This window comes from Rhineura floridana, chromosome 5 (assembly GCF_030035675.1).
Source record: "Rhineura floridana isolate rRhiFlo1 chromosome 5, rRhiFlo1.hap2, whole genome shotgun sequence".
Lineage (NCBI taxonomy): Eukaryota > Metazoa > Chordata > Lepidosauria > Squamata > Rhineuridae > Rhineura > Rhineura floridana.
The window spans coordinates 52273604-52298822 of NC_084484.1; the positions used below are offsets into that span (position 1 = coordinate 52273604).

Consider the following 25219-nt stretch of genomic DNA (forward strand, 5'->3'; position numbering starts at 1 on the left):
GCAGGGGTCATAAAATCACGGGCGGGGCTTGTGGGCAATCTTGTCTAACTCCATACATGATGCAAGAAATCCAGAGCTAGAGCATCCCCAACAGATGGTTGTTCAGGCTCTGCTTGAAGGACTCCTATGAGAGAGAGCCTACCATCTGCCATTGCTGAACTGCTTTTACAATCAAGAAGAATTCATTCAACTGAATTCTACACTCTTGCAACTTAAGCCTAACAGATCTAGTAACATAGAGTGTCACCTATTGGTGCAGTCATACATGCCTTGGTTCACATTAATGGTTCTATGCATTTTAAGGGAGGATCAATGAGCCCACAGTTCATTCCTATGTTCATTGGGCGTATAGGTTATACATATACAAGGTGTGTGTGAACTGGTCTTTAGTAATCTATTGTAGCACAAGTATAATGTACTACAGGTGTGAGGAACGTTTCAGCCATTAGATGTTGCTGAAGTACAAGTCCCATCATCTGTTGCCATCAGCCATTTTTGCTGAGACTTATGGAAGCTGTAGTTCAGCAATATCTGGAGGGCCAAAGATTCCCCACCTCTGATGTACTGCAGCCTCTGCATTAACTAAGTGATACCATTTAAAATATAAATTTTGATATGAACATGTAGCACAGGTCCAGTTGACATGTGACCAAAATGTGGTAAAGCTGGTGCTGCAATAATACCCATTGTTCTACAAAATAGTGCTTTTAAAACTGAACAGTGGCTTATTTCTCAAGCAGTGAAAACTGCTGTGTTGCTAACATCACTACATGCACATGTCACCTCTTTGGTTCTGGTCTTAGTAATTAAGATTGAACATGGGGGCTAAGGTTTACCAAGGATTCAGTGAAGCCTCATTGCCCACTTGCACTACCCACTGTGCTTTAAATTCCAAATGACAGCAGCAGCCAAAGAAATTTGCAACAGGCATTTCTGAACCTGTGTACGTACTTTGTGAATGATTTCACAGTGCTCTTTCAATATGTAAGTCAGCCCGATATATGCTGACTCAGGTTCTGCCCAAGCCAGTGACCACAGAGCTATAGAGAGCTATTCCCAGTAGTGTCTGTTACTGTTCACTTCATCGTCTGGGCTGATGATGCAAACAGAAAAAGGCTATGGACCAGCCTATGGTAAGCCAACTGTGACCCTCCATGACTACATACATGACTCAGAATTTATCATACGTTGAGAAGTGCCATTTGTTGTGGTCAGCACACATCCAGTGATTGTATGAACAGGTTCTCAGCTTGTTTCATTTAAAAGATGAAATTAACTTGTACTACCTTCCTCGGTAAAAATGGTAGAGGTTTACAGAAATGTCTCAATATTTGCTGGTGCTGAAATAAAACTATCCTAATGGTGTGAACAGGGGAGTAGGTCTATACCTTTACATCCCAAGTGTCTGGAAGCAACTAGACTAGATGATTAGCTTTCACTCCTATCTATTAGAACCTTAGGCTGTAATCCAATATACACTTACCTGAGAGTAAGTCCCACTGAACCCAATGGAGTTTATTTCTTAGGCATGCATTGGATTGTAGCCTTAGACAGAAGGTGCCAGCCTTTGAAGGAAGATCTATAACACCAATCCTTATGTAGTATAATCTTTCTAGGGACATTTCTTTGCCCTTTGATGAATAAAATGAATATTGTATGTTTTCTCTTTCAGTACTTCTACATGGTCCCTTATCTGTGCAATCTTTACTTATTACAATGTGGGCCTGAAATAAAGCATGGGATGCAATTTATAATAATGACCACACAAGTGATTTCTCTATGGGAACAGATTACTTTCTGCTCCTTTCCTGATAAAGCCACCTTTCAGGTTCAGTTGTGTTTCACTCTCCAAATAGGCACAACCTTCACAATGGTTGTGTATGGACATCATAATAAGCCATGTCTTATTGCAACAAGAACAAGCTACAGCAAGCCTTAGGCTCACAGGGTCCCGCCTCCTCTCATGTGCAGCCAAGACCCTAACTTTGGAAGCTTTCATTTTTGCTTTGAGTTAAGTGCAGTTTGTTGTGGTAAATAACACAACCAACCACAGGTTAACATTAACTATGGTTAGTATAAAAACAAGCCAATATGGGTTATGAAGGTGGCTTATTTAAAACTAACTGCAGTTATCAGCCACAGCTCTGCTGCAGATGATATAATTAGCTGCATTTAACCAACGGCTTATGACAACTGAATGCAACCAATCTCAACTCCAAATAAAGCTCTTCCTTGAGTCAGTCTCTCACACAATGGCCCACTTTGCATGTCATGAGTCAGAGACTGATTGTTTCACTTAAACTGGCTTCACATCATTGTTCGTCTGGAGCAAAGCCAACCACAATCCCTGGTTTGGACGCAACACTATGACAAGGATCACAGTCTGTTGCTCCTGCTTGTAGTAGGTAAGGAGCAAAGTGGGAGTCATCTGTACATTTAGGATAAACCATTAACTATGGTTTACCATGACATGCAAATGCTGCCAATGTAGAAGTAGAACACTGTCAGTTCTATAAACCATTTGATAGTCTACTTTTTGGACTGCAACATTATTTTATTTATTTATTTATTGTACTTCTATACCGCCCCATAGCCGAAGCTCTCTGGGAGGTAACTAAAAACATTAAAACAAATATACAAATTTAAAAACACATCTTTTAAAAACAATTTAAAACACAATTTAAAAATTTAAAACAATTTAAAACACATGCTAAAATGCCTGGGAGAAGAGGAAAGTCTTGACTTGGCACCAAAAAGATAACAGTGCTGGCGCCAGCCACACCTCATCAATAAGATGATTCCATAATTTGGGGGCCACCACTGAGAAGGCCCTCTCCCTTGTTGCCAGACTCCCTCCCAGCTTCCCTCCGAGTAGGCACCCGGAGGAGGGCCTTGGATGTTCAGTGTAGTGGACGGGTGGGTTCATGTTGGGAGAGGCGTTCCATCAGCTATTGTGGTCCCAAGCCGTTGAAGGCTTTATAGGTCAAAACCAGCACCTTGAATCGACCTCGGAAACATACAGGCAGCCAATGCAAGCGGGCCAGAATCGGTTTTATATGTTTGGACCGTCTGGTCCCCGTTACCAATCTGGCCGCTGCATTTTGCACAAGCTGCAGTTTCTGAACTGTCTTCAAAGGCAGCCCCATGTAGAGTGCATTGCAGTAATCTAATTTAGAGGTTACCAGAGCATGGACAACTGAAGCCAGGTTATCCCTGTCCAGATAGGGACGTAGCTGGGCCACCAACCGAAGTTGGTAAAGGCACTCCGTGCCACTGAGGCTACCTGAGCCTCAAGTGACAGAGATGGTTCTAGGAGAACCCCCAAAGCTACAAACCTGCTCCTTCAGGGGGAATGCAACCCCATCCAGGACAGGTTGGACATCCACCATCTGGTCAGAAGAACCACCCACTAACAGCATCTCAGTCTTGTCTGGATTCAGCCTCAGTTTATTAGCCCTCATCCAGTCCTTTGTTGCAGCCAGACACTGGTTCAGCACATTGACAGCCTCACCTGAAGAGGATGAGAAGGAAAAATAGAGCTGTGTGTCATCAGCATACTGATGGCAACGCACTCCAAAGCTCTGGATGACCGCACCCAACGGTTTCATGTAAATGGTGAACAGCATGGGGGACAGAACTGACCCCTGCGGAACCCCATACTGGAGTCCAGGGTGCCGAGCATTGTTCCCCAAGCATCACCTTCTGGAGGCGACCTGCCAAGTAGGAGTGGAACCACTGCCATGCAGTCCCTCCCACTCCCAACTCAGCCAGTCTCCCCAGAAGGATACCATGGTCGATGGTATCGAAAGCCACTGAGAGATCAAGGAGAATCAACAGTCACACTCCCCCTGTCTCTCTCCTGACAAAGGTCATCATACAGGGCGACCAAGGCTGTTTCCATGTCAAAACCAGGCCTGAAACCAGACTGAAATGGATCCAGATAATCGGTCTCATCCAAGAGTGTCTGCAGCTGGCCCGCAACCACTCGTTCAAGGTCCTTGCCCAGGAATGGAACATTTAATACTCACTTGGCAATCCTCCCACATAGGTCTTTACAGATGATTGCAGGTAGTCATCCAAGACAGACAGGTTTTCTTCTACCTGCGAATGGCTTAGTTCACTCTGTCCTGCTGTGCCATCCACAGTCAGCAATATTTGACCCTTGTCAATGGAGATGTCAACCAAGTGTTCCTGTTCATCACAGATGGTTATTGCCAGCCTGCACACCACTGTGTTCTTCACTGCCAAGACAATGAACTGAATAGCAAGGAAGAATAAGGAACAAAATGAAGAATGGAAGCTATATATATATTTGGGGGGGGGATACCAACCCACCCTGTTACTTTAGAAATATTTAGGGAGCTTAAGATATTACCACTAAATGCAGGGATTATTCAAAATTGTAGTGGACAACCACCCCCAAATTCACTGTTATCTCCCACTCAGTGGGGAAAGCTTTGAAAAACGTTATCTTTGAAACCAACCACGTCACAATGCATTTATGAGTATGAATTCACATAACTCAGTTTTCATTAAAATGTTTCTCCTCAGTTCATTACCTGCATGAACTGCTGGACCATTAGGACCATTTAGCCAAGCACTGTAGTAGATATCTAGATGCTTCTGGGAAGCTCACAAGCAGGGCACAAGGCTAGTACCCAACCCTGTTTGCTCTGCAGAATCTGGCAAATCATTGGTATACTGCATCTGAACATGGAGATGCCATTTTAATTATTATGGCTATTAGCAATTGTCAAGAAAGGACCTGCATAACTATGATGGGTGAGTTGAGCAAGAGGAGCAAGCAGAAGACCTATCACAGAAGTTATTTCCGAGGACAGCTGGCACAGTCCCCCAACTCAAATACCCAATGCAAGAAAAGGACTGCCACCTCACCGCTCTGTTCTCTCAAAGTGGTACAGTAATGGCAGCTGTCCCCAGAGACTCTCCCCATGGGGTCTGGGAGATACACAGCAGCTTAGCCACTGCAACTGCCTTGGGGTGGAAAGGAATGCTGTGAGCTTGCTCCTGTCTTCTTTAGTCCCATCGTAGAAGTTGCCTTAGGCTTTGCAGATGGATTATTATTATTATTATTATTTATTGCATTTATATACCGCCCCATAGCCAAAGCTCTCTGGGCAGTTTACAACAATTAAAAACATTAAAAACAAATATACAAATTTAAAAAACACATTTTTAAAAAGCAATTTAAAAACACATGCTAAAATGCCTGGGAGAAAAGGAAAGTCTTGACCTGGCGCAAAAAAGATAACAATGTTGGCGCCAGGCACACTTTGTCAAAAAGATCATTCCATAATTTGGGGGCCACCACTGAGAAGGCCCTTTCCCTTGTTGCCAGACTCCCAGCTTCCCTTGGAGGAGGCACCCGGAGGAAGGCCTTGGATGTTCAGCGTAGTGGACGGATGGGTTCGTGTCAGGAGAGGCATTCCATCAGGTATTGTGGTCCCAAGCCACGTAAGGCTTTATAGGTTAAAACCAGCACCTTGAATCGAGCTTGGAAACATACAGGCAGCCAATGCAAGCAGGCCAGAATCAGTTTTATATGTTTGAACCGTCTAGTCCGTTACCAATCTGGCCGCTGCATTTTGCACAAGCTGCAGTTTCCGAACCATCTTCAAAGGCAGCCCCACATAGAGCGCATTGCAGTAATCAAAAGGAAGTTCTGAGTTACCAGTCACTCCAACTGGTAAGCCCAAGGCTCACACCTCTCTGCTGCAAGCATTCCCTGGCAGCATAAAAACAGCATGCATGCAGAGCTCTTAGTCCCTGAGACAGTTTGTGGTGTTGAGTAGAACTTAGGCAGCCTGGTGGGAGGCAGTTAGGGAAATACGAAGACTTCCCACCTGGTGGCAGTAGAAAGGTCACTGGAGGGGAAGGGCAAACAGGAGGTCTCCCTCACTTGGGCCAGGGTGTAGCTGGGAACTCATGACAAAGTTCCATTGTAGTCAGTGAGGGTTACTCCCAAGTAAGGATTACAGTCTTCCAGTATAATCCTGTACATGTCCACTCAGAAGAAAACTCTACTGAATGCAGTGGGCTTATTCCCAGGCAAGTGGATACAGGATCACTGTCTAATTGTAGGATTCTAAGCATGTTAACTAGCTGTAAATCCCACTGAATTCAATAGAATCTACTGCCTAGTAAATCTGCTTATTAACACAGACTTAACCACCCTACTCAGTTAATTAACATAGCCCTGGGTTCTGTTCTCACTACTTTAGTATTCTCCTTTGTGAAAACTTTGTTGTTAATCGACATACATCTCTGGTCCTTAATTACATATATGTGTATATTATGCTGTATTGTTAGTTGGAAAGCTGCTGGTACAATCTGAGTATCTCCCTTGGGTTCAATAAATTGACTAACAGGCAAAAAAAAAACCCTTGTGGTTTAAGAACATACCTAGAGTCCACAAATATTTCTATCAAACTTTAAAAAGCAGGGAAATTGGACAGCTATAGTGAATGCACCAGGGGAGCAGGAGACCTGACCTCCTCTCTGAGATATTGTACTGCCCTACAAACTTGTAAAACCATAAACCCAAATTGGGTTGGTCTTTCACAGTCCAATCCACTTTCTGTGTAGCTTGGAAGAATTTGGTATCGTGTGCCTCTGAGCATATAATGAGTGGTAGCAACCCGTGCAATCAGCACTGCATCTCCAAAGATGGAGAATTACATTTTTATATGCTTGTTGGTGTTCTTACTTTGCTTCTTTCCTGTGTTACTACTGTGTCTATAGAGAATCTAACCAAGAAAATTATATTTCTCTTATTATTCATCCTAGAAATCTGTGTCAAATTTATTTTTCTTAATGTAAAAAATAATTAATGTTTTTGGTGCGTTCACTGTATTTGCCACCCTAGGCTCCTACTGGGAGGAGGGGAGGAATATATATTTAATTAATTAATTAATTAATTAATTAAACTAACTAACTAACTAACTAACTAACAAAGCTGCCCAATTTCCCTGCTTTTTATAGTTTGATAGAAATATCTGTTGGCTACAGGTATGTTCTTAAACTGCAAGTGTTTTTTGCCTGTTAGTCAGTTTATCTGCTTTTAAATCCGGGAGGTAACACATGGGATCCTGTGCAAGTTTGCTGAGAATGGACTGATCATTTGCATGTTTATTGAGTTCAGTGGGATTTATTCCCCTGCAATCATGCTGAGGATAGGTGAAACCAACCATGGGGAAGGGAGAGAGGAGGAGAGGAGGTGGGCAGGTTTGATCATTTGCATGCTTATTGAGTTTAGTGGGATTTACTATTGTACAATCATGCTTAGGATAGGTGGAACTAACCATGGGGGAGGGAAGGGGGGGAGGGAGGGCCAAAGTGGGCAGAAGGAAGAGGGGCAGGAGAGGAAGAAGGGAGCAGGAGGAGAAGGGGAGGGAGAGGAAGGAGGAGGGGAATGGTAGGTTTGGTAATTTACATACTTATTGAGTTCAATGGAAATTACTCCCATGCAATCATACTTTGGATAGGTAAAACTGACCATGGGGGAAGTGAAGAAAGGGACAGGGGACAGGGGGAGGGGAAGGAGGAAAGATTGGAAAGGGAGGGGGAGGGAGAGTGAAGGAAGGGAAAGGAAAGGGGCAAGAGGGAGGAGGAGGGCAGGGCAGGTTTGATCATTTGCATGCTTTTTGAGTTCAGTGGGATTTACGCCTGTACCATCATTCTTAGGATAGATGAAGCTGACCTGGGGGAGGGGCAGGGAGGGGGAGGAGATTGAGTGGGCAGGCCCTGGGCAGAGGGAAAGCCCCTTTCCTTTCCAAACAGAAAACACTGTGACCAGTATCATAGTTTTTCAGGGTTTCCCCTCACCTTTTTATTTCACAGCAGGCACTTGTAGTCTCCCACCCAAATTTAAACCAAAGCTGTGCCTGGCCACATCCACACCAGACCTTTATTCCACTTTAAACAGTCATGACATCTCCCAAACAATCCTGGGAAGTGTAGTTTGTAAAGAGGGGCTAGTGTTGCTAGGAGATGCCCTATTCCCCTCACAGATCTACAATCCCCAGAAGAGGGGCTGACTGTTAAACCACTCTGGCCACTGGAGCTCTGTCAGGGGAAAAGGAGTCTACTAACAACTCTCAGCACCCTTCACAGACTACGCTTCACAGGATTCTTTGGGGGTAGCAATGACTGTTTAAAGTGGAACAAATGTCTGGCATGGGTGGCTGTGGGTCTGGCTTTTCGAATACTGACAGTTGGTTCTTACTCAGCATGCCCTGTGCTATCATAGAGTCCAATTTAAATGTTTTAAATTAATTAAAAATCAGTCATGCTCTTTTTTTAAAAAACTGCAGAAGATGAAGAACAGAGTATGGGGCAAGGCCGGTAATAGGATTACAGGTACTCTGTGAACATGGCTGATTTTTAATTAATTTCAACAAATTATGAGACCACTGACAGAAAAAAAGTCCAACAGGGGTCTGAATTTCTCCCCTTGTTTTACACTTTGAACTCTTGATTCTCTCTTGAGTATTTTGTGTATAGCCATGAAAACTTAAGAGGGTTGTTAATCAAGCACGTCTGAGTTCAGGGCTATACGTTTTGTAAGATTTTGTTTTGAAATATGCTTATGGGAAGCATCAGAATGGCATGGGGGATATTTTCAATTTAACGTTGTGGAATGCAAAAAATCCATGCTGGCTACAGTATACAGCCACTCTCATGGCTATATAATCCCAATTCATAATGTATTAAAAGAGAAAATGGAACAAAAAAAGCACAGGTCGCAACTCAGTGTGTTAAGTTATGGGGGAAAGCCTTAAGCTTTGCATGCAGAAGATCCGAGGATCGATCCCCAGCATCTCCAGGTAGGGCTGGTAATGGTCCCCCACCTGAAACCCTGGACAGCAGCTGCCAGTCAGTGTAAAAGACAATACTGAGCAGATGGACGAAGGGCATGACTCTGTATAACAGGCAGCTTCCTCTGTTTCTATCCGAACAATTTTATTGTGGTGCGCCTGATAGAGCAGGCGCTCTGACCCATGAAAGCTTATGCCACAATGTGTGTGTGTTATTGCTTAAGGCACCACAAGCTCTTCTTTTTGCTGTAGCATAACACACAGCGATTCCTCTGAAAGCTACTCATGCCCACTTATTGCACCTCAAGAATCAATCCCAGCCATGCCACTCCCTTCCTCCTCCTTTGTGCTATTCTCAACTCTAACAGTATCCAAACATTTCAGGCACAACCCAGCAAACTGGACTTTCAAGTCCTACTAATTTCAGTCAGGGTATTAAAGAATGTACCTAAGTCACAGGTGGGGAGCCTCAGGCCTGGGAGCCAAATGTGGCCCTTCAAGCCTCTCTATCTGGCTCTCTGGATTCCCCCACCCCAAGACACCCACTCTCCCCATGCCACATCTCTCACTAGCCCTACTTCATACCCTTCCTTGAGTGTTTTTGTCTAGTGGAAATCTGCTCTTTGAACATTGAGAATACCTTTTGGTTGCCTGGATGGAGTATAGAGAAAGGCTAGCTTCTACACACAGCCCTTTGTACAAAGGTAAAATGCACATTCATTGCACTGCCCACTTTTGACTCTGGTTCTGCCCACCACTGGCATGCGGCCCCCAAAAGGTTGTCTACATGGGGATTTGGCCCTTGGCCTGGAAAAGGTTCCTTGCTCCTGGCCTATATCGACAGGACTTAAATTTGCTTTTGCTTGACTACAGTATTTTAATTTCGCCTTTGCACTCTATGCGTCATTCTTTTTCTGGTCCTACAAACCTCAATGAAACACCAAATGCAAACTTAAAAATAATACATATTTACCTGTTGTTTAAGTTTCTTTGTGGAATGATAGTCAATCAGGGCCACTGACAAAGGGACTGTTGCTTCATTGCTGATGAGGGCAAAGAGCACCCCAGTATCTGTGGCTGGCCGAATCAGAATGTTTACCTTTACTTCCCATTGCTTCGTAGTTTCATTGCTGCCAAGTGGCTGGGCTACAGAAAGAGAGACAAAGAAAACTAGGTGCATACAAGACTTTAAAAATCAAAGGGTAAATACGTTTTCCTCATCTGGGGGGGGAGGCCAAAAATTCAGATAGCTGCATGTACAAAACAGCAACATATTATTAAATCAGCAATAAAAAGAAGTGTGTTGCCTTTCCATGTGAAACTATTTTAACTGTTCTACTTCATCCATTTCATAGAAAGCACTATGGCCTTTTAGCTTCTTTGAAGCCAAAGTTAAGCTTTTTTTAATCAGAAGGGAGACGTTTTATTGCCAGAGGCTATCAACCGGACACATTCTTAGGAGGCTCCTGTAATATGTGTCATCATCCAGCTTCGATATCAGCCTGGAGCTTTAGGAAGTAATCGAGTGATCTGATTTCAACTAACCTAAGGGGGAAACAAGACGACTTTCACAAAAATCATAGCAAAATGAAACAAAGCAGATATAAGAATGTATATTGATTTTTATGTTGTAAACCACCCAGAGAGCTTCGGCTACGGGGCTGTATACAAGTGTAATAATAAGTAGAACATACTCCATATGATCTAGTTGTAGCCCTGGGTTTTCTCATTTATTTCAGTGTTGTGTTTTGTGAATGGATACCACACTAGCACCATTTATACTAAATAAATAAATAAATAAATAAATAAATAAATAAATAAAATGCCAACTTTGAAATTGGGAGCAGAAAGCCTAAGGAAACAAACAACCTTATCTGCAGTACATTTTAATCTTCCTTGTTATTATGGCACAATTCTAGTTATATGTAAAACTGAAAGAGAGTTAATTCAATTTGTCTGGTTTGTTACAGACACTGCTCTAAATGTTGCTGAGATGGTAGGAGTAAACGCTTACAATAAAATAAGCATATGTGCCAGTACATTTAAGGTTTGATAAATGCTTCATTTGTACTTAAGAAACAAAGCCTCCCTTGTAGTAACATTCTTGTATCTGTATGGTACAGAATATCTGCCACCAGATAACATATTCACAAAAATGTACAACAAAAAAGTTCAAAAACGACTGGCTGTGCAAAGAAAAGATCCTGTTTGTCTTGTCTTAAGAAGGCTCATGGTGACACAGACTGAAGTCCCTTATTAAAATATACTTCTAAATAGCAGCTTCCAAAGTTCCTGGTTGATCTCCATACTGAAAGGTAAACACCTTTCCTCCAGGACACCTAAGCATTCATCATGGGAAATTTGCTGAGCAGACTCTGGTCCCAGACCAATTCCTGCCGTAACACCACATGGGGACAAGATGAGCCAAATCATCCAATACATCTCTATTGCAGAAACTGTCTGACTGATCCCTGTCTGCATATAAGACACCTGGCTTGGAGACATGTCAATATCATTTCCAAAGGAAGGGACTTCTCTGGAGCAAACCAGTAATAATAAACAAGTGTCCTATTGATCATCTATCCTATAGGAAATGTTAGCTTGTGAATTTCCTTAGATTGCACTAATTGGAAGAGTACTGGCTGGTACCCTATTTTTAAAAAAAGCACAAAGAGAATTAATAACTTATTAATTTTATTAAATTTCTATCCTGTCCTTTCTTCCAAAGGAGTCCAGGGCTTTGATGGCATATGTATGCAAAATACTGGTTTTTTGTCCTTTGCATTGCTAAATTTAGAAATAACATTTAAAAAAGAAATGCCTATCTGAAGATGTAATTGCTACATGGAAAGAAACTATCCTATACAACAATCCTATATTTTAAATTGCTTTTAAAAAGACTTCTATTGCTTTGCCTATAGCTATCTATGTCTGCACTTGAGTGTGTATGCATAAACACTGGATTTAAACATGCTAATGTTTTCAGCTTGACCCATTAACTCTAGATAGTATCTTTGGCTGTGTATTTCCTTTGGTATGTTTTAGACTTTCTTCTCACAAGGTACATTCAAATGACAAAACACTGTTTTCGTTCAGGGAGCACGTGCTGATTTCAGTCTTGGCTGGAATGGATGTGTATGTTAAAGGTAAAGGTGTCCCCACACTTATAGTGCAAGTCGTTTCCGACTCTTAGGGTGACGTCTTGCAACATTTATTAGGCAGACCATATATGGGGTGGGATTGCCAGTTCCTTCTCCGGCCTTTCTTTACCCCCCAGCATATGCCGGGTACCAGAGCTTGGAAAAGTTACTTTTTTGAACTATGCTCCCATCAGCCCCAACCAGCATGGCCACTGGATTGGGCTGATGGGAGTTGTAGTTCAAAAAAGTAACTTTTCCAAGCTCTGCCGGGTACTCATTTTACCGACCATGGATGGATGGAAGGCTGAGGGGACCTCGACCCCTTTTACCAGAGATTCGACTTGCTGCTTCCATTGGAATCGAACTCCGGCCACTGTCCAGCCCAGAGCCGAAAGAATGAGGCTGGAGCGTGTGTGCAAGTAAATCTCGTTTTATTAGAGTAATGGATACATCAAAAGCATTGCGCTTCATAGGAAATCCTATGCTAACTCACTAAAGTCCCTAACTATACTCTAGACATGCTCTGCAGCGTGTGAAGGAAGTTAACTCAGCGACACCCCCCCCTTGAGAGCAGCAGGCTTATATAGGAAATGTTTTTGAACGTAATCTCTGACTCCTTCGTAACTCCTGTCTTTGCCCTGTCCGTTTCTCACAGCGGCGGGAACGAGGAGACAGGGGCCGCGCCTCCACTTGCTCATCCGAGCAACAGGCTCGAGGTCAAGAGGCGGTGCCTCATTGGAATCCTCCTGGGAACTGCTTGGGAAAGGAGGAGCTGGCACTGCCTCTGAAACTTCCTCCCCCAAGTCCTCTGCATCAACTGGGGGCGGTGCGCTCCGCTCCTCGGAAAGGGCGTTACTCGTGGGAAATGGCTGAAGAGCAGGCTGCCCCCCTCCCGCACGCTCCTGCTCAGACACAACAATCCCCAACTCTGCTTCTTCTGACTGCGGAGGCGCCTGAAATTCATGCCTCCCCCCTTCCTGTCCCTTCTGAGTTGGCTGCAGCGTAACATCCGCGAGCAGAGCGTCAGCTGCGTTACTGCCGCTTACCACTCTGCACCACGGAGGGTCTTTAATCATCCCCAAAAGGCCTCTACTGTGTCCAGTCTATGCAGGATTATTAGCCTGAACTCAGCACGTGTTACCAAGAAGGTGACCACATTGACTTTGGTCTAATCAACACTGCCAGAGGGCCAAAGACAGAAAATGATCCTCGCTGTTGCAGTAATAAATCAAGGCTGTGACCAGACCCATATAGACCCCAAGCAAAATATAAAAATACATTGTGGAAGTGCAAGCAGCAGAAAGTAAATTAGAGTTCCCTATTTTGTGCTGGATTTAAGATATCTAATAGTTTTTCTTTTACTCCTTGAATCTCTAATTCAGCTTCAGTATTTTTTTCAATCAGGAAGCTATAGCAATTTTAAGATAGCATTATGATTTCTTCATTTCCATTCCATTCTTTAAAACAGACACTGACCCTTTTGCAAAATTAAAATACATCACGTTGCACAGCATAATAATGCCAAACACTTACCATAATTGAGATTAAACACAGCAAACCCATTGCCAGGGTAGAAAGAGCCTCTCCCTGCAACTGCAAAACACTGCATCTTATCATTCACTCTCACCGTCTCTTGGATAGTCATATCCTCACCATTCAGCCAATTCCAGCCCTTCATGCAGCCATCTAGACGTGGGTTAATCTAAAAAGATAAAGATCACAGCTTTACGTATAGTTGCTGCTGAATTTGGAATGAGGGTTATGGGTTAAAAATATTTTACGAATTATTTTAAAGAATTATATGCTTCTCTTCAATACAAATATTTCCAAGGTTGGTCACAGAAAAGCAATAAAATCATAAAATGACAGCAAACAAAAAATATCAGGAAATGTAAGTAGTTCCTCTTGCTCACTTTATGCATAACTACAGCAGAGTGAGTGAAATCTCAAAAAGTTTCAGCCACATCCAAATTATATAGTATGAGCTGCCAACTGTGCTAAAAGTAGGGAAAGGGCAGACATGATCAGCATCAGGGCAGATACCATCTGGTAGTTGCTGTCGTCGTCCCCCCAGTGCCCCAGGAGGACCAACTAGTGCTGACCTTGACCCACCATAGCCACCAATGCCTGCCCTCTCTCTCTCCAATGGTGAGGACTGGTCCCCTTTGGGTTGACTGGCACACTTTTGTGGCATTAATGGATCCTCAGCCTCCCCTTCCACTTGCTTGAAGGAGAGAGCAAGTGGTGGCTATACAGCAGCCATTGTGAGTCACTTGGGCAGGCAAGCGGAATGGTGGTGTTCGATGCAAGAAGCAACAGTCTCCTCCTGCTCTCTTCCTCTGAGGAGTGAAAGGGGGCTTTAGCAGTAGTAGCAGTAATGGGACAAGAAGCAACTGCTGCAACATGCCAGATCTCTCCATCTCTCAAGAGGGAGAAGGCAGGTAGCTGTGGCTGCTCCTTGCTCAAGAGTGTGTGCAACTGGAAAGAATGCAGCCATCTGCAGCTGTCACTGCACTCACCACTGCCACTTCCTCCTGGTCAAGAAGCTGCTGTGCCATGGGCTGTGTCATTAGCAGGGGAGGAATGACCAGGGGATGGTCACAGAGGTGTGTGAGGCAGGGAAGTATCACAGTGTGTCCTGGGGCTGTACCACATCCCCACACAGCAAACGTCAAGGTGATGAGTAGGCTGATCTCCCCCTCCCCTCTCTCTCACACACACATATGGCAGCTTTCTATTTAATATTTATGGATACAAAGTTTGATTCCGAGAAACCCCAATAGGAAACCTGTGTGGAAATACTCCAGACAAGCTCAAGAGCAGGAAAAGCGTTCTTCTGCTTTGAACTCTCAGAAGCATCTACCAGAAGAATGGTTTGGGCAGTGAGGCAATATGTAGATCAATCCCCAGTTTGACCCCTTCTCCCTTAAGGCATGCGCCTGAACATGCGAATGTCATATCTATGGACAGCAGGCAAGGGGCCTACCTCCAACATCCCATGCACTTCACCTCACATGTTCAATCCCCAACACTCCTTGGGCTGAGCAAGGTAGGTCTGCGGGGGGCTTGTACTCACGTTCATTTGAACACAGGTAGAACTCTCCCCAAGATCCAAACCCTGGTGATGCAGGATCCCTGACTTCACAGAGTTCTACTCATGTTCAAATGAATGCAAGTACAAATGTGATCTTTCTTGACACAGGGAAGGTTGGGGACTGAGTACATGGGGTGCAGTGCACAGGGATGATGGGAGCAGGGATTGCTTCTCTCCCCCCCCCTTGTCCACAGATACAAAGTCAGGATACAAAATCAAAAATAAAATTGATTTTTTTCTTAAATTGGGTATTTTGCCACAGTCCAAGTATGAATTTTATATGAATGCTAGGAACCAAATAAATTTGATTCAGAGTCTGGATCTGACCATGGGCCACCAGTTGACCATCCTTCTGCTAGTTTACTATCTATATATGGTTAACATTAGCACTTACAAGCTGGACAAGATCTTTAGTCTTAAAAGGAACACCTGCCACTGTTAGGTTTAGCTGATAAAGCCCTCTGTCCAGAGTAAACAGATCCCCTGAGACAGATATCTTCATAACTGCATCCTTATTGACTTTTATAACCAAGTTTCTCTCCAGTTCTTCCACAGAGATCTGAAGGGAAAAACACACACAAAGAAGTTCAGAGGGAAATATTAGATGCTTAGTCCTGCATGATGCAAAGGCATCCACAAAAGAAAAAACAATATTTGTGCTAATTTCATCTCGGGTAATCATGAACCATTCTTGTCTCCAGAAATTTAGGACAGAGTTTGCCCAATAATGATCAAGCTTTCTTTGCTTTTTCACATACAGTAAGAAAGTCAAGTATGTGTAAAAGTGAAGCCAATATTACAGAATTCTACAGCAATGCAAAGATTGAGAATTTGACCTTTACTCTATGGTGCAAAAAAAAGGAGGGGAATATAAGGAAGGAAAACCAAAATGCTAGAAAAATAAGTGTTTATTTGTAATCCAAGACGGAGGCATTGGCATCAGTGAAAGCAGTTTGCTTATTGGAAGATACTTCTTGCCAGCCTTTATTCCCCTGATGAAGGCCTAAATATACAAAGGCTGAAACGTGTTGGGCTTGGATTACAAATAAACACTTATTTTTCTAGCATTTTGGTTTTCCTTCCTTATATTCCCCTGGTTTTATATGCTGGCCACTTTCTGTTGTTGCAAAAAAAAGGAGACAATACAATCCACTTAGTTTCCAGCACTAATATTTCCAATTCTCAGCACCAGTATGGAACCGTGAGAGAGTACAATAGGCTGTTGGGAGGCAAAGGCCTCTGTCAGATATGTGTGCCATATCTTACAAGTAGCTTTGCACCATGGAGCCTCACACCAGGTAAAAGCTGTGGGATGGGGGGTGGTGTCTCTTTTAGATAGGAGCAATTAGCAGTCCTGCTTCATGCCACTCTAATTACACTATGCAAACTTTTGTTTTCTCTGCCACAGCAAAAGATAGATTCAAGATGTCAGTCGCGTGATGAATATAATCTTTATTCCTCTGAACTGAATAAGCATACATCCTGAACTGGTTTCTGAGAATTCTGATATCTGAGACTCTTGATGGAGGCATTGTTCACACATTCTGAAAGCTGTTTATATATACATTCAGTATAGTATGGCAGCCAGAATGTGTACATGGCTTAAAACTGCCCTTTTCTAGATTTCCGAAACATGAAACATTGATGCCCCAGAGTTTGTTCTGTGTCACATGCACATTAGTATACCAATAATGCTTTTCAGGATATGTTCGGACATAACTACGGTCTATGGTCAGCGCTAAGCAATTATCTTGTGCATGAACTGTATGCCAGTGTACGCAGCTTGAGCACCTCCTGCTTTACTCCTGCCTTTGAGTAGGAAAATAAACCATGGCACAGCTGGCTTAGTGTTATGTCTGAACTAATGTTTGTGGCTTGTTTCTCTCCAAATAAACCATGATCTGAATCCAAGGCTTGTTCTTGGCTTACTGATAATGGTTTGTTTGGGAGAAACAAATCACAAATCCAGGTTCAGACCTAATGCTAAGCCAGCCACAACGTGGCTTTCCTGCTCAACTAAAGAAGGAGCAAAATGGAAATGCGCAGCCTGCATATACAAGCAGGCAGCTCATGCACAGCCTTATTCATTAATTTATTAAATGAATGTATTCTGCCCTTCCTCGCAAAGGAACCCAGGGCAGCAAGCACCAAACTATGGTTAGCAACGGGACTGTTATGAAATAGGGCAGGTGGAAACGATAACCAAATTTTTCTAATACATAATGCTGTAATGTGAAGAAACATGTAAAAACGAAACTATCAGGACTACATAATTCCAAAATGTTTAAAAGGAAAGAAGTTTGGAGAAAACCTCAAACTTAAAAATATGAGCACTGTAGTTTAAGGAGAACCTTTGGGAGCAATGTAAGTCAAAGGATTCTAGATGAATCAATACAATAGCCTGCTCCCATAACTGCTCCTTTTTATTCTAACAGAATATAAGTAGATATATAAAAACTAATTCTTTTTTTGTTTTTGTTCTTAACCTCTGATCCTGAAATATTTGCAAACAATAACAGCAACAGCAACAGGAATTGTGTAGCCCTAAGCAGATACACCAAGCCTGATGGGCACTGACATTTATTATTCATCTCCTGTGAGCTCTGTTTTGCTTTTAGGCAGAACCATGAGGGAGAACATGAATTACAAGTCACCAAGTGCAAGAACAGTGCAACTAAAAGAATAATTTTTGGCACAGAAAAGAAGATTAATAGAGATTAAAACTACTGCACAATCTATCAGAAAACCTCTTATTACATCAAATTACAAAATAATTGCATTTACCAGTCCACATTTCTTCCATCCAGTAATTATAAGCACTGGATTCTACACACACTCCATTTGACCACAATGTCTTCATACAAACTCAGCACTTTTCCAATCAATGGAGTAATAATCTGGAATTTTTATAAATGTAATGTTTTAATTTCGTTTGTTTTTTTTTAGGTTGGCATTCTTTACAGTGAGGCTTTTAGGTTAAGAAATCCATTATGTAATCCAGAAATTCTGGTTTGACTGCAGCAGCTGACAGGCGTATGCATGTCAGCTGCATTAGGTATTTCCACTGTAAGTCTTAACTATTTATAAACAAAACCATTTAACTAATCCATCATTTTACACAGTGTCAGCACCCCATACTCTCTACACACACAAACACAAAAATATTTGTTCCATCGAATGGAGAAAATTCAATGTTTGTTCCATTGAATGGAGAAAATTATTTGTTTTGATGAGAGTTCAGGAACAGAACCAGATACGATTGGGTGTAACTGGAACTATTAGCAAAAGCATATAATGTGTTTTATCTATTAATTCCTTACCAAATAAGGAGTCTCTCTCAAGGTCTCCATCTCTTGCACACAAAAATATTCAAGAATACTTAGCAATTTAAGAAAACAAAGCCTTCAGTTTGCAGGCAGTTTAGTACTTTTAAAAGTGACTTTTATAGAAAAATTAGTTGTAGAAAAATAGAAGTTATAGAAAAATAAAATGGTACTATGCATTAAAATATTAAGTGTCAGAATTCATTGTTTGAGAAATACAGAGAATTCTAAATAAACTGTTAGGAGGTGTAGGACTTAAACAGTTACAGGTATGAGAACAACAGCCTGTACTATACCCACTGTCTGCCACATTCCATGGTTGATAACTGGTCCACTGCTGGTCACACGGCCTATTCCATTGTACTTCAGTTGTAATTCTAAACGTCCATTGCGCAAAGCCAAGACTATCCATGTACTGTCTCGATGGCCTCCAGCAAAGAAAAGGATACCTTCAGGATCAAAAGTTCTAAAGTCGAATTCAGCCACAAGTCTGACCACAAAGATGTCAAGAAAAAGAAACCAGCATTATGCAGTGTTTCAGGAAGAAAAGACGTAGTGTGCTTTCTATATAGCTGATTTAATTCAAAGACTTAAGAACTATCTATAGAGGATATATAATTACATAGTCAATGGCAGGTTTCATTCATAAGAGCTTGTGCACACACATGAGGGTATTTATCAAGGGTACAGACCTGTCAAGAAATTTGGGGCGGGGGTCAACCATCCACTCCTTCCCCCAGATGCCCAAGGCTTGCACACCTGTCATGGACACTTGAGTAGTGGATTTCCTGCATCAGCAGGGGATTGGACTAGATGACCTTTGAAGACCCTTCCAAGTCCTCAGACTGTGCATGTGCTATATGAGGCATCATTACAAAAGAGAACAGGCAACCAGAAAGTGAGGAAGGAACACTCTTAATCACACCTACTGGTGGCAGAAGTACTTGAGGTGTCAGAGGGGTAAGACAATGAGAAGCATATGAAGAAATAAAGTGTAAGAGGGGGGAGTTCCCATCCTATCTTGCTTCCTCCACTCACCACAAGTGTCCTTCATAAATTCTTCATGTGTACAAGGTACATGTGTCAAAGAGGGGAGAGGGAATGTGCTGCCAGCTTTGCAACGGGTCATGCATGCCACTAACACAAATAGATTCTGACATATACACAAATGGAATGTGAAAAGGAAGAATTTAAAGGACTTTGAAACCACATAGGATTATTTGTACAAAAGCTGGACATAAAGGATGGTTAACTATGCTTGTAAACACCTTTGGAAGAACCCCAGTAATGATAAGCAATGCACAAGCCTAAGTATGTTTACTGAAAAGACTCCCCCAATTCAATGACGATTGCTCCCTAGTAAGTGCAGTTAGAATTGCAGCCTAAGGTGACAAATGTGATTGCACAAATGACAGAGAATCTGGTGGTACCTTTAAGACAAAGATGGGGAATCTGTGGTCCCCCAGGTGTTACCGGACTCCACCTCCCATCAGTCCCAGTCAGCATGGTCAAAGGTCAGGTATGTGGAAGTTGTAGTCCAGCAACATCTGAAAGGCCACAGATTCCCCATCCCTGCTTATGAAGACTACTTTATAGTGGCATGATGTTGCTAATGACATCTGCCTATAGAAGATCATACTGTGTCTCTAGCCACATACACTCTTCTAGAATTCAGTCTATAATAATGATAGCAGGTTACTGACATAAAAAAATAATCAGTCTCACACCATCCACCCACCCACCCAATTTTATCATGCATTTGGAAAAGAAGGACATCTCTTTTAATTAAAAATGTATTCTCACCGTGTAGGTTGTTTCCTTTTGAAACGTAGTCTGATAACAGGTGTGCCACTGAACATTCTTCCAAGATAGAGGGATTTAACACTTTTTGCAGCAGCGAAAGATACACAAGGCAAAATATCCTACAAAGAGAAAAGCCAAGCACACATAAACATGCACTAAAAGGTTTTATAACAGTATTTAGATACAAGTGAAAAATGACAAGCCGCCAAAAAAAAATCCCTTGGTTTCTTTGATCAGCAAACACTGATAATTCAATGGCACTGCAACTGCTTAATAGTAACCCTGACCTTACAGCTTACCTGGAGACTACAGACAACCTCTCAGTAATGCCACACAAAAAATTTCAGTTGGGAACTGCAAATTTAGCAGTCACCTGTTGTTAGCAGGCTGGCTATCAGCCTATAAACCTAGAAGACCTGAGAGACACTCCACCCTAACATAGCCTATATGGTTTTTTAAGAACATAAGAAGAGCCTGCTGGATCAGGCCAGTGGCCCATCTAGTCCAGCATCCCGTTCTCACAGTGGCCAACCAGGTGGCCACTAAATGGCTTCAGTTTGGTTTGGTTCACTTTGCAAAGAGACCTGAGGGAAAAAGCTAAAAAGAGTTGTCATCTCAACTGAGAGGATGTTGCCAGTCATACGCAGAGGACATGGCCTTTGGCAATCCTATCAATGCAATCCAAAAAGCAATTATAGAAGTTTGGCCCTCAGGAGAGAAGCCCATCTTCAAATCTGTATCTTATCAAGCTAGCTAAAAAGTGAATACCACCACCTGTCTTCACAAAAAAAAGCCTATTACCTTGACCATACAACTCATAATAGGTAAAGAAATTAAGGAAGGTCACCTGCCTGATCCAATCAGTGTTGGATTCTCCTTCGAGGCTTTTGTCCAGAAAGTGTAAAAACTGGACTCCAAGAGGCATTTTCAGTTCTGGGCACCTAGTTCCATTATGAAATCACCTGCTGAATCACTGTGCTGGGTTCTGGTTACCCAGTTCTATTCTACTGAATATCACTCTACCTGAAATCACCTAATGAATCACTTAGCCAGACGGAACTCAGGGGTCAGACTCCCCTGCTTTTCCTTCCCTATCACTGGACCTCTGCCTGCTAAAACAAGTCCTTGCCTGCTGAAGCGGCTTCAAAAGCCCTTTTCAGGGCTCCACTACTTTTCCTGCTTTCCCCTGGACCTTTGCTAACCAAAGCAAAGATCCAAGAAGCCATTTCAGAGCCTGCCTGCTGAATTTGCTGTTTCCCTGCCTGGCCCAGGAGTTTCTATGTGTTCCGGCTCTACTTCCATTTGCCCACTAGGGCTGGGAAAGGTATGTCTTGCTTCTCTATCCTGTCTTCTGGAGGTCTTTTCCCTACAAATTGTAGCCTCCACATCTGCTCCCTCTGCCGATCTTTGACTGTGTGTATTACTGTGTTTCAGAAGCCATACTCTGGTCCTCCCTGCTCAGCTGTGCATGACTAAAACCTAGTCTGCAAAGTGAGCCCACAGAGAGAGACAGAGAGAGAGAGACAGAGACACACACAGAGAGACAGAGAGGCTAGTGTGCCTTCCTCCATTATGCTGAACTCACTCCTCATCTCCTCTTATGCCTTGTGCACTTGCTCCTTTGTGTGTGTATGCATCTGAGTTTAGTTATGATTAGATTGTCTAGTTAACTCCTTCACACATATTGTTACTGAGCTATCCCCATTATGTTAACAGATATGCATTATTGCTGAGCTATTTCCCATTGAAGTGTTAAATGTGTATATTTTGATTCTCTGTGTGTGGGCTCAATAAATATCCCCATTTTTAAGACCTGTGTGAGTGTAAGTTACTGGGGAAATCAGCTTAGACGCACTACTGCCAATGTCTAAAGATCCTAATTCACAAGACTCCTAGAATGTGTGAATGTATTAACGTGTGTCTACAGAGGAGTCTTGCTAACACTGTTTCCACACATAGGCTGGGCACAAAAATCTCTGTGTAGGCATAGCTAAGCAAGAACAAGTCAGTTATGATGTAGCTCAGTGACAGAGCACAAGTTTCACATGCAGATGGTCTCAGGTTTAATCCCTGGCATGTCCGGTGAAAACCCTGGAGAGCTGCTCTCAATTAGAATAAACAGTTATGAGCTAGATAAACAAACAGTTTGCCCTGAAACAATATGTTCTTATTTGATATTTCCTGTTGGGAGCAGTGGGGGGTAGGAAACAAATGCTGAGTGTTAATTAGATTCTGGGAAGTGCAAGTTCTTTGTAGGCCCACTGTTTTTACAGTTATGCTAGCCTTCTACTATATATGCCTCCAGACTCAAGGACAGTCAGCCAGTCCCTGGTGAGCCAGCTGGACTACTCCCCTTTGTATACAGCAGTTTCAAATAATTCTCTAATTTGTATCTCAGTGAGCAGAAGTAAATGCAATACCTCACAGGTGTTCATGTCATTGGAAAGCTTTACTCCACCTCTTCCATTGCAGTGGCAGCTGTAACTTCCTGGGGAATTCACACACATTTGCTCACAGAAGTTCAGTTCACATTCATTCACATCTATACTCCAGCAACAAAGAGGAAGACAGAGACATAGATCCTTATATCCATTTTAAATATATTGAGGTTTTCTTTTAAAAAAAAAACCTGTTGTTCAAAAGGAAAATTAAACATTTTATTCCCCCTACAGCAGGTGGACAGGAACATATGGCACTCCATGGACAATGGTCAGGGATGAAGGGAGTTATAGCCCAGCAACATCTGGAGTGCCACAGTGATGTAGAGAAACTTGGTTCAATATTACAGGAAGGTACTTCAACCCTTAAGGTATAAAGGATACACAGCCATGTGCAGCCCAATCCTATCCATGGAGCTCACTCCATGGGTCTGTGCATAAAATTGCAGCCTTAGTTACTAAAAGTCAGTCACAGCAGCAGATAGAAATGCTAGTACCAAAATATCCCAGCACACAGAATTGGGTCTTAAACACCAGAGGCGCTTCCAGATGACCAGTTTGAGCATTCATCCTTACTTGTGTGCAGAGAGATTAGAGAATGTTAACTATTTAATGACCAGTCACTCTGATTTGTTTATGGATGCTAGATGATGTTGCATCAAATCAAGTGTTATCACCCGTTTTCCATTGCATCTCCCCATCACTTTCCTTATTTCAAAAAGTTTAATCTTTTGGGGAAGCAGGTTTGTTGTGTAAGAGCACAAATCAGCTTTTAATTGTGCAACCTGAACTTGCTGGTATGTGACTGAATCCCACCTGAAAACAGTGAGTTTGGAAGTGCCCTAAATCAGACTTTCCACTTGTATGCGAGCTGCCCACCCAATCAAAACTAGCCACAGAAGAGTTAATCATTACCAGGAACACTATTGCAACATAGAAAATGTGACTGAATTGCCAGACATATGCACTGGAATTTGTTTTTGTTTTTTTAATATTTTTTTAAAATGTTTTGTGCTTATTTTTTGGAGAAAGTGCAGCATATCAATTTAATAAATAAAAATAAAACAAATAATTTAACTATAAGCATAACCACATTTGCTTAAAGCAAGGGGTGGGGAACCTTTTCTGGTCAGTGGACGAGATCTCAAACCCCAACTCCTGGTGGTCAAATTTGACAGCTAAGCAGGGCTACCCACTTGACATCATAGTGTATACATATGTGTGTGTGTGTATTGTATTTTATGTATTTTAATTGTATTTTAATTTATTTTTTGTGATTTTACTGTTTGCAATTTTATTATGTGCGTGTTTGATTTTATTTTTGTAAGCTGCCCTGAGTGCCCTATTATAGAGTAGAAGGGCAGGATAGAAATATTTTAAATAAATAAATAAATAGTAACATCAGGTGATGCTGCTCTTTGAAGAGCTAATTGTTGGGACTTCAAAGCGCAGTGCAGTGCTGGTTGAAAGCCCTTTGCAAGCAGCCCTGCGCTGCTCCTTAAACCTCTGGTTTTCAGAGGTTCAAAGAGCATCAACTAGGAGGGATAAGCAGTTTCCATTGAATGGACTGATAGGCGGGTGGGAGACTGCCTTGCTCCAGCAGAAGAACAATCGGGAGCTCACTTTAATCTCCTAATTGTTTTTTAAAGTCCACACCGCATCCCACCCCTGGCTTAAGCCATGGTCTCACTGGGTTAACAAGACCATATACATTGACCATCATGGATTCTAGCTAGGAGAGTCACACATCATCCGATTTAATATTCTGCTCAATACAGAGTATTGTTGCGGCACCAAAAGCAGCAGCTACTGTTGATGTGCAATGTGAAATTATTTCATTATTACATACATTTGTTTTTGTTTTACAAAACACTCACATTGATGAAGGAAAAAATACAATAATAGAAAACAGTACAATTAAAAGGGTTCAACTAGAATACTTAAAAAGACCAACGCAATAGCAGCATACTCAAAACTGAATAGTCCATACCCAAAGAAAACATATTGGTCAATGTTTCATGCAGGTTCAATTCAAGCCATCAAATGAAACTAAGAAGCCAATAACTATTCATAAGGTAACAGCTCTCTTCAGGCTTAAAAGGGGGAGCTACTAACCTTGGCAAACCTTTCTTACATCATCGTAATTGTAGCCAGCTTCACAAACACACATGTAAGAGCTTATCAAATTTTTGCATTGAGCTTCTCCACAGATGCCTGGTGATACTGTGCATTCATTGGTATCTGAAAAAGAACAAAAATCAATAGCAATAATCAGAATATCGACATTGTTTCATTGCCTGTCTTTCCCAAGTCACATCTCAGTCCATAGTCAATTCTCATTCCATTGTTACAATTAAATAATGGAAGTAGGAAATGACTTCAGACTTCCCAGAAACTAGAGGCCAATATTCTGTAAGTCACATCGCACCTTGGGTAAATGCTTCAACATTATGAAAAGAGGAAACATTGGAAAAAATCACAGGAAACAATGTGATAGCAATACAAAGTAGGGTTAGACTTTGTGAGACAAAAAGGATCACAGAATTAGGAAATGACAAAGTGTTTGTTTTGCTAAGGGAAAAAA

At 42.1% G+C, this 25219-nt stretch overlaps 1 protein-coding gene across 4 annotated transcripts in view; it reads right to left on the reverse strand.

Moving 5' to 3' along the window:
* The window catches only part of GAS6 (growth arrest specific 6), an 84690-nt gene that overhangs the window by 3969 nt on the left and 55502 nt on the right, over positions 1 to 25219 (reverse strand). For 2 of the 4 annotated variants that reach the window (XM_061626724.1, XM_061626722.1), the window contains 8 exons: positions 24751 to 24876; positions 22618 to 22739; positions 20198 to 20316; positions 18695 to 18884; positions 15466 to 15630; positions 13511 to 13679; positions 9811 to 9983; positions 4029 to 4257 (listed from right to left, as the gene is read on the reverse strand). In XM_061626724.1, the coding sequence (XP_061482708.1) occupies positions 4029 to 4257; positions 9811 to 9983; positions 13511 to 13679; positions 15466 to 15630; positions 18695 to 18884; positions 20198 to 20316; positions 22618 to 22739; positions 24751 to 24876 (1293 nt within the window). The other 2 variants (XM_061626723.1, XM_061626725.1) reach the window with 2 other exon arrangements.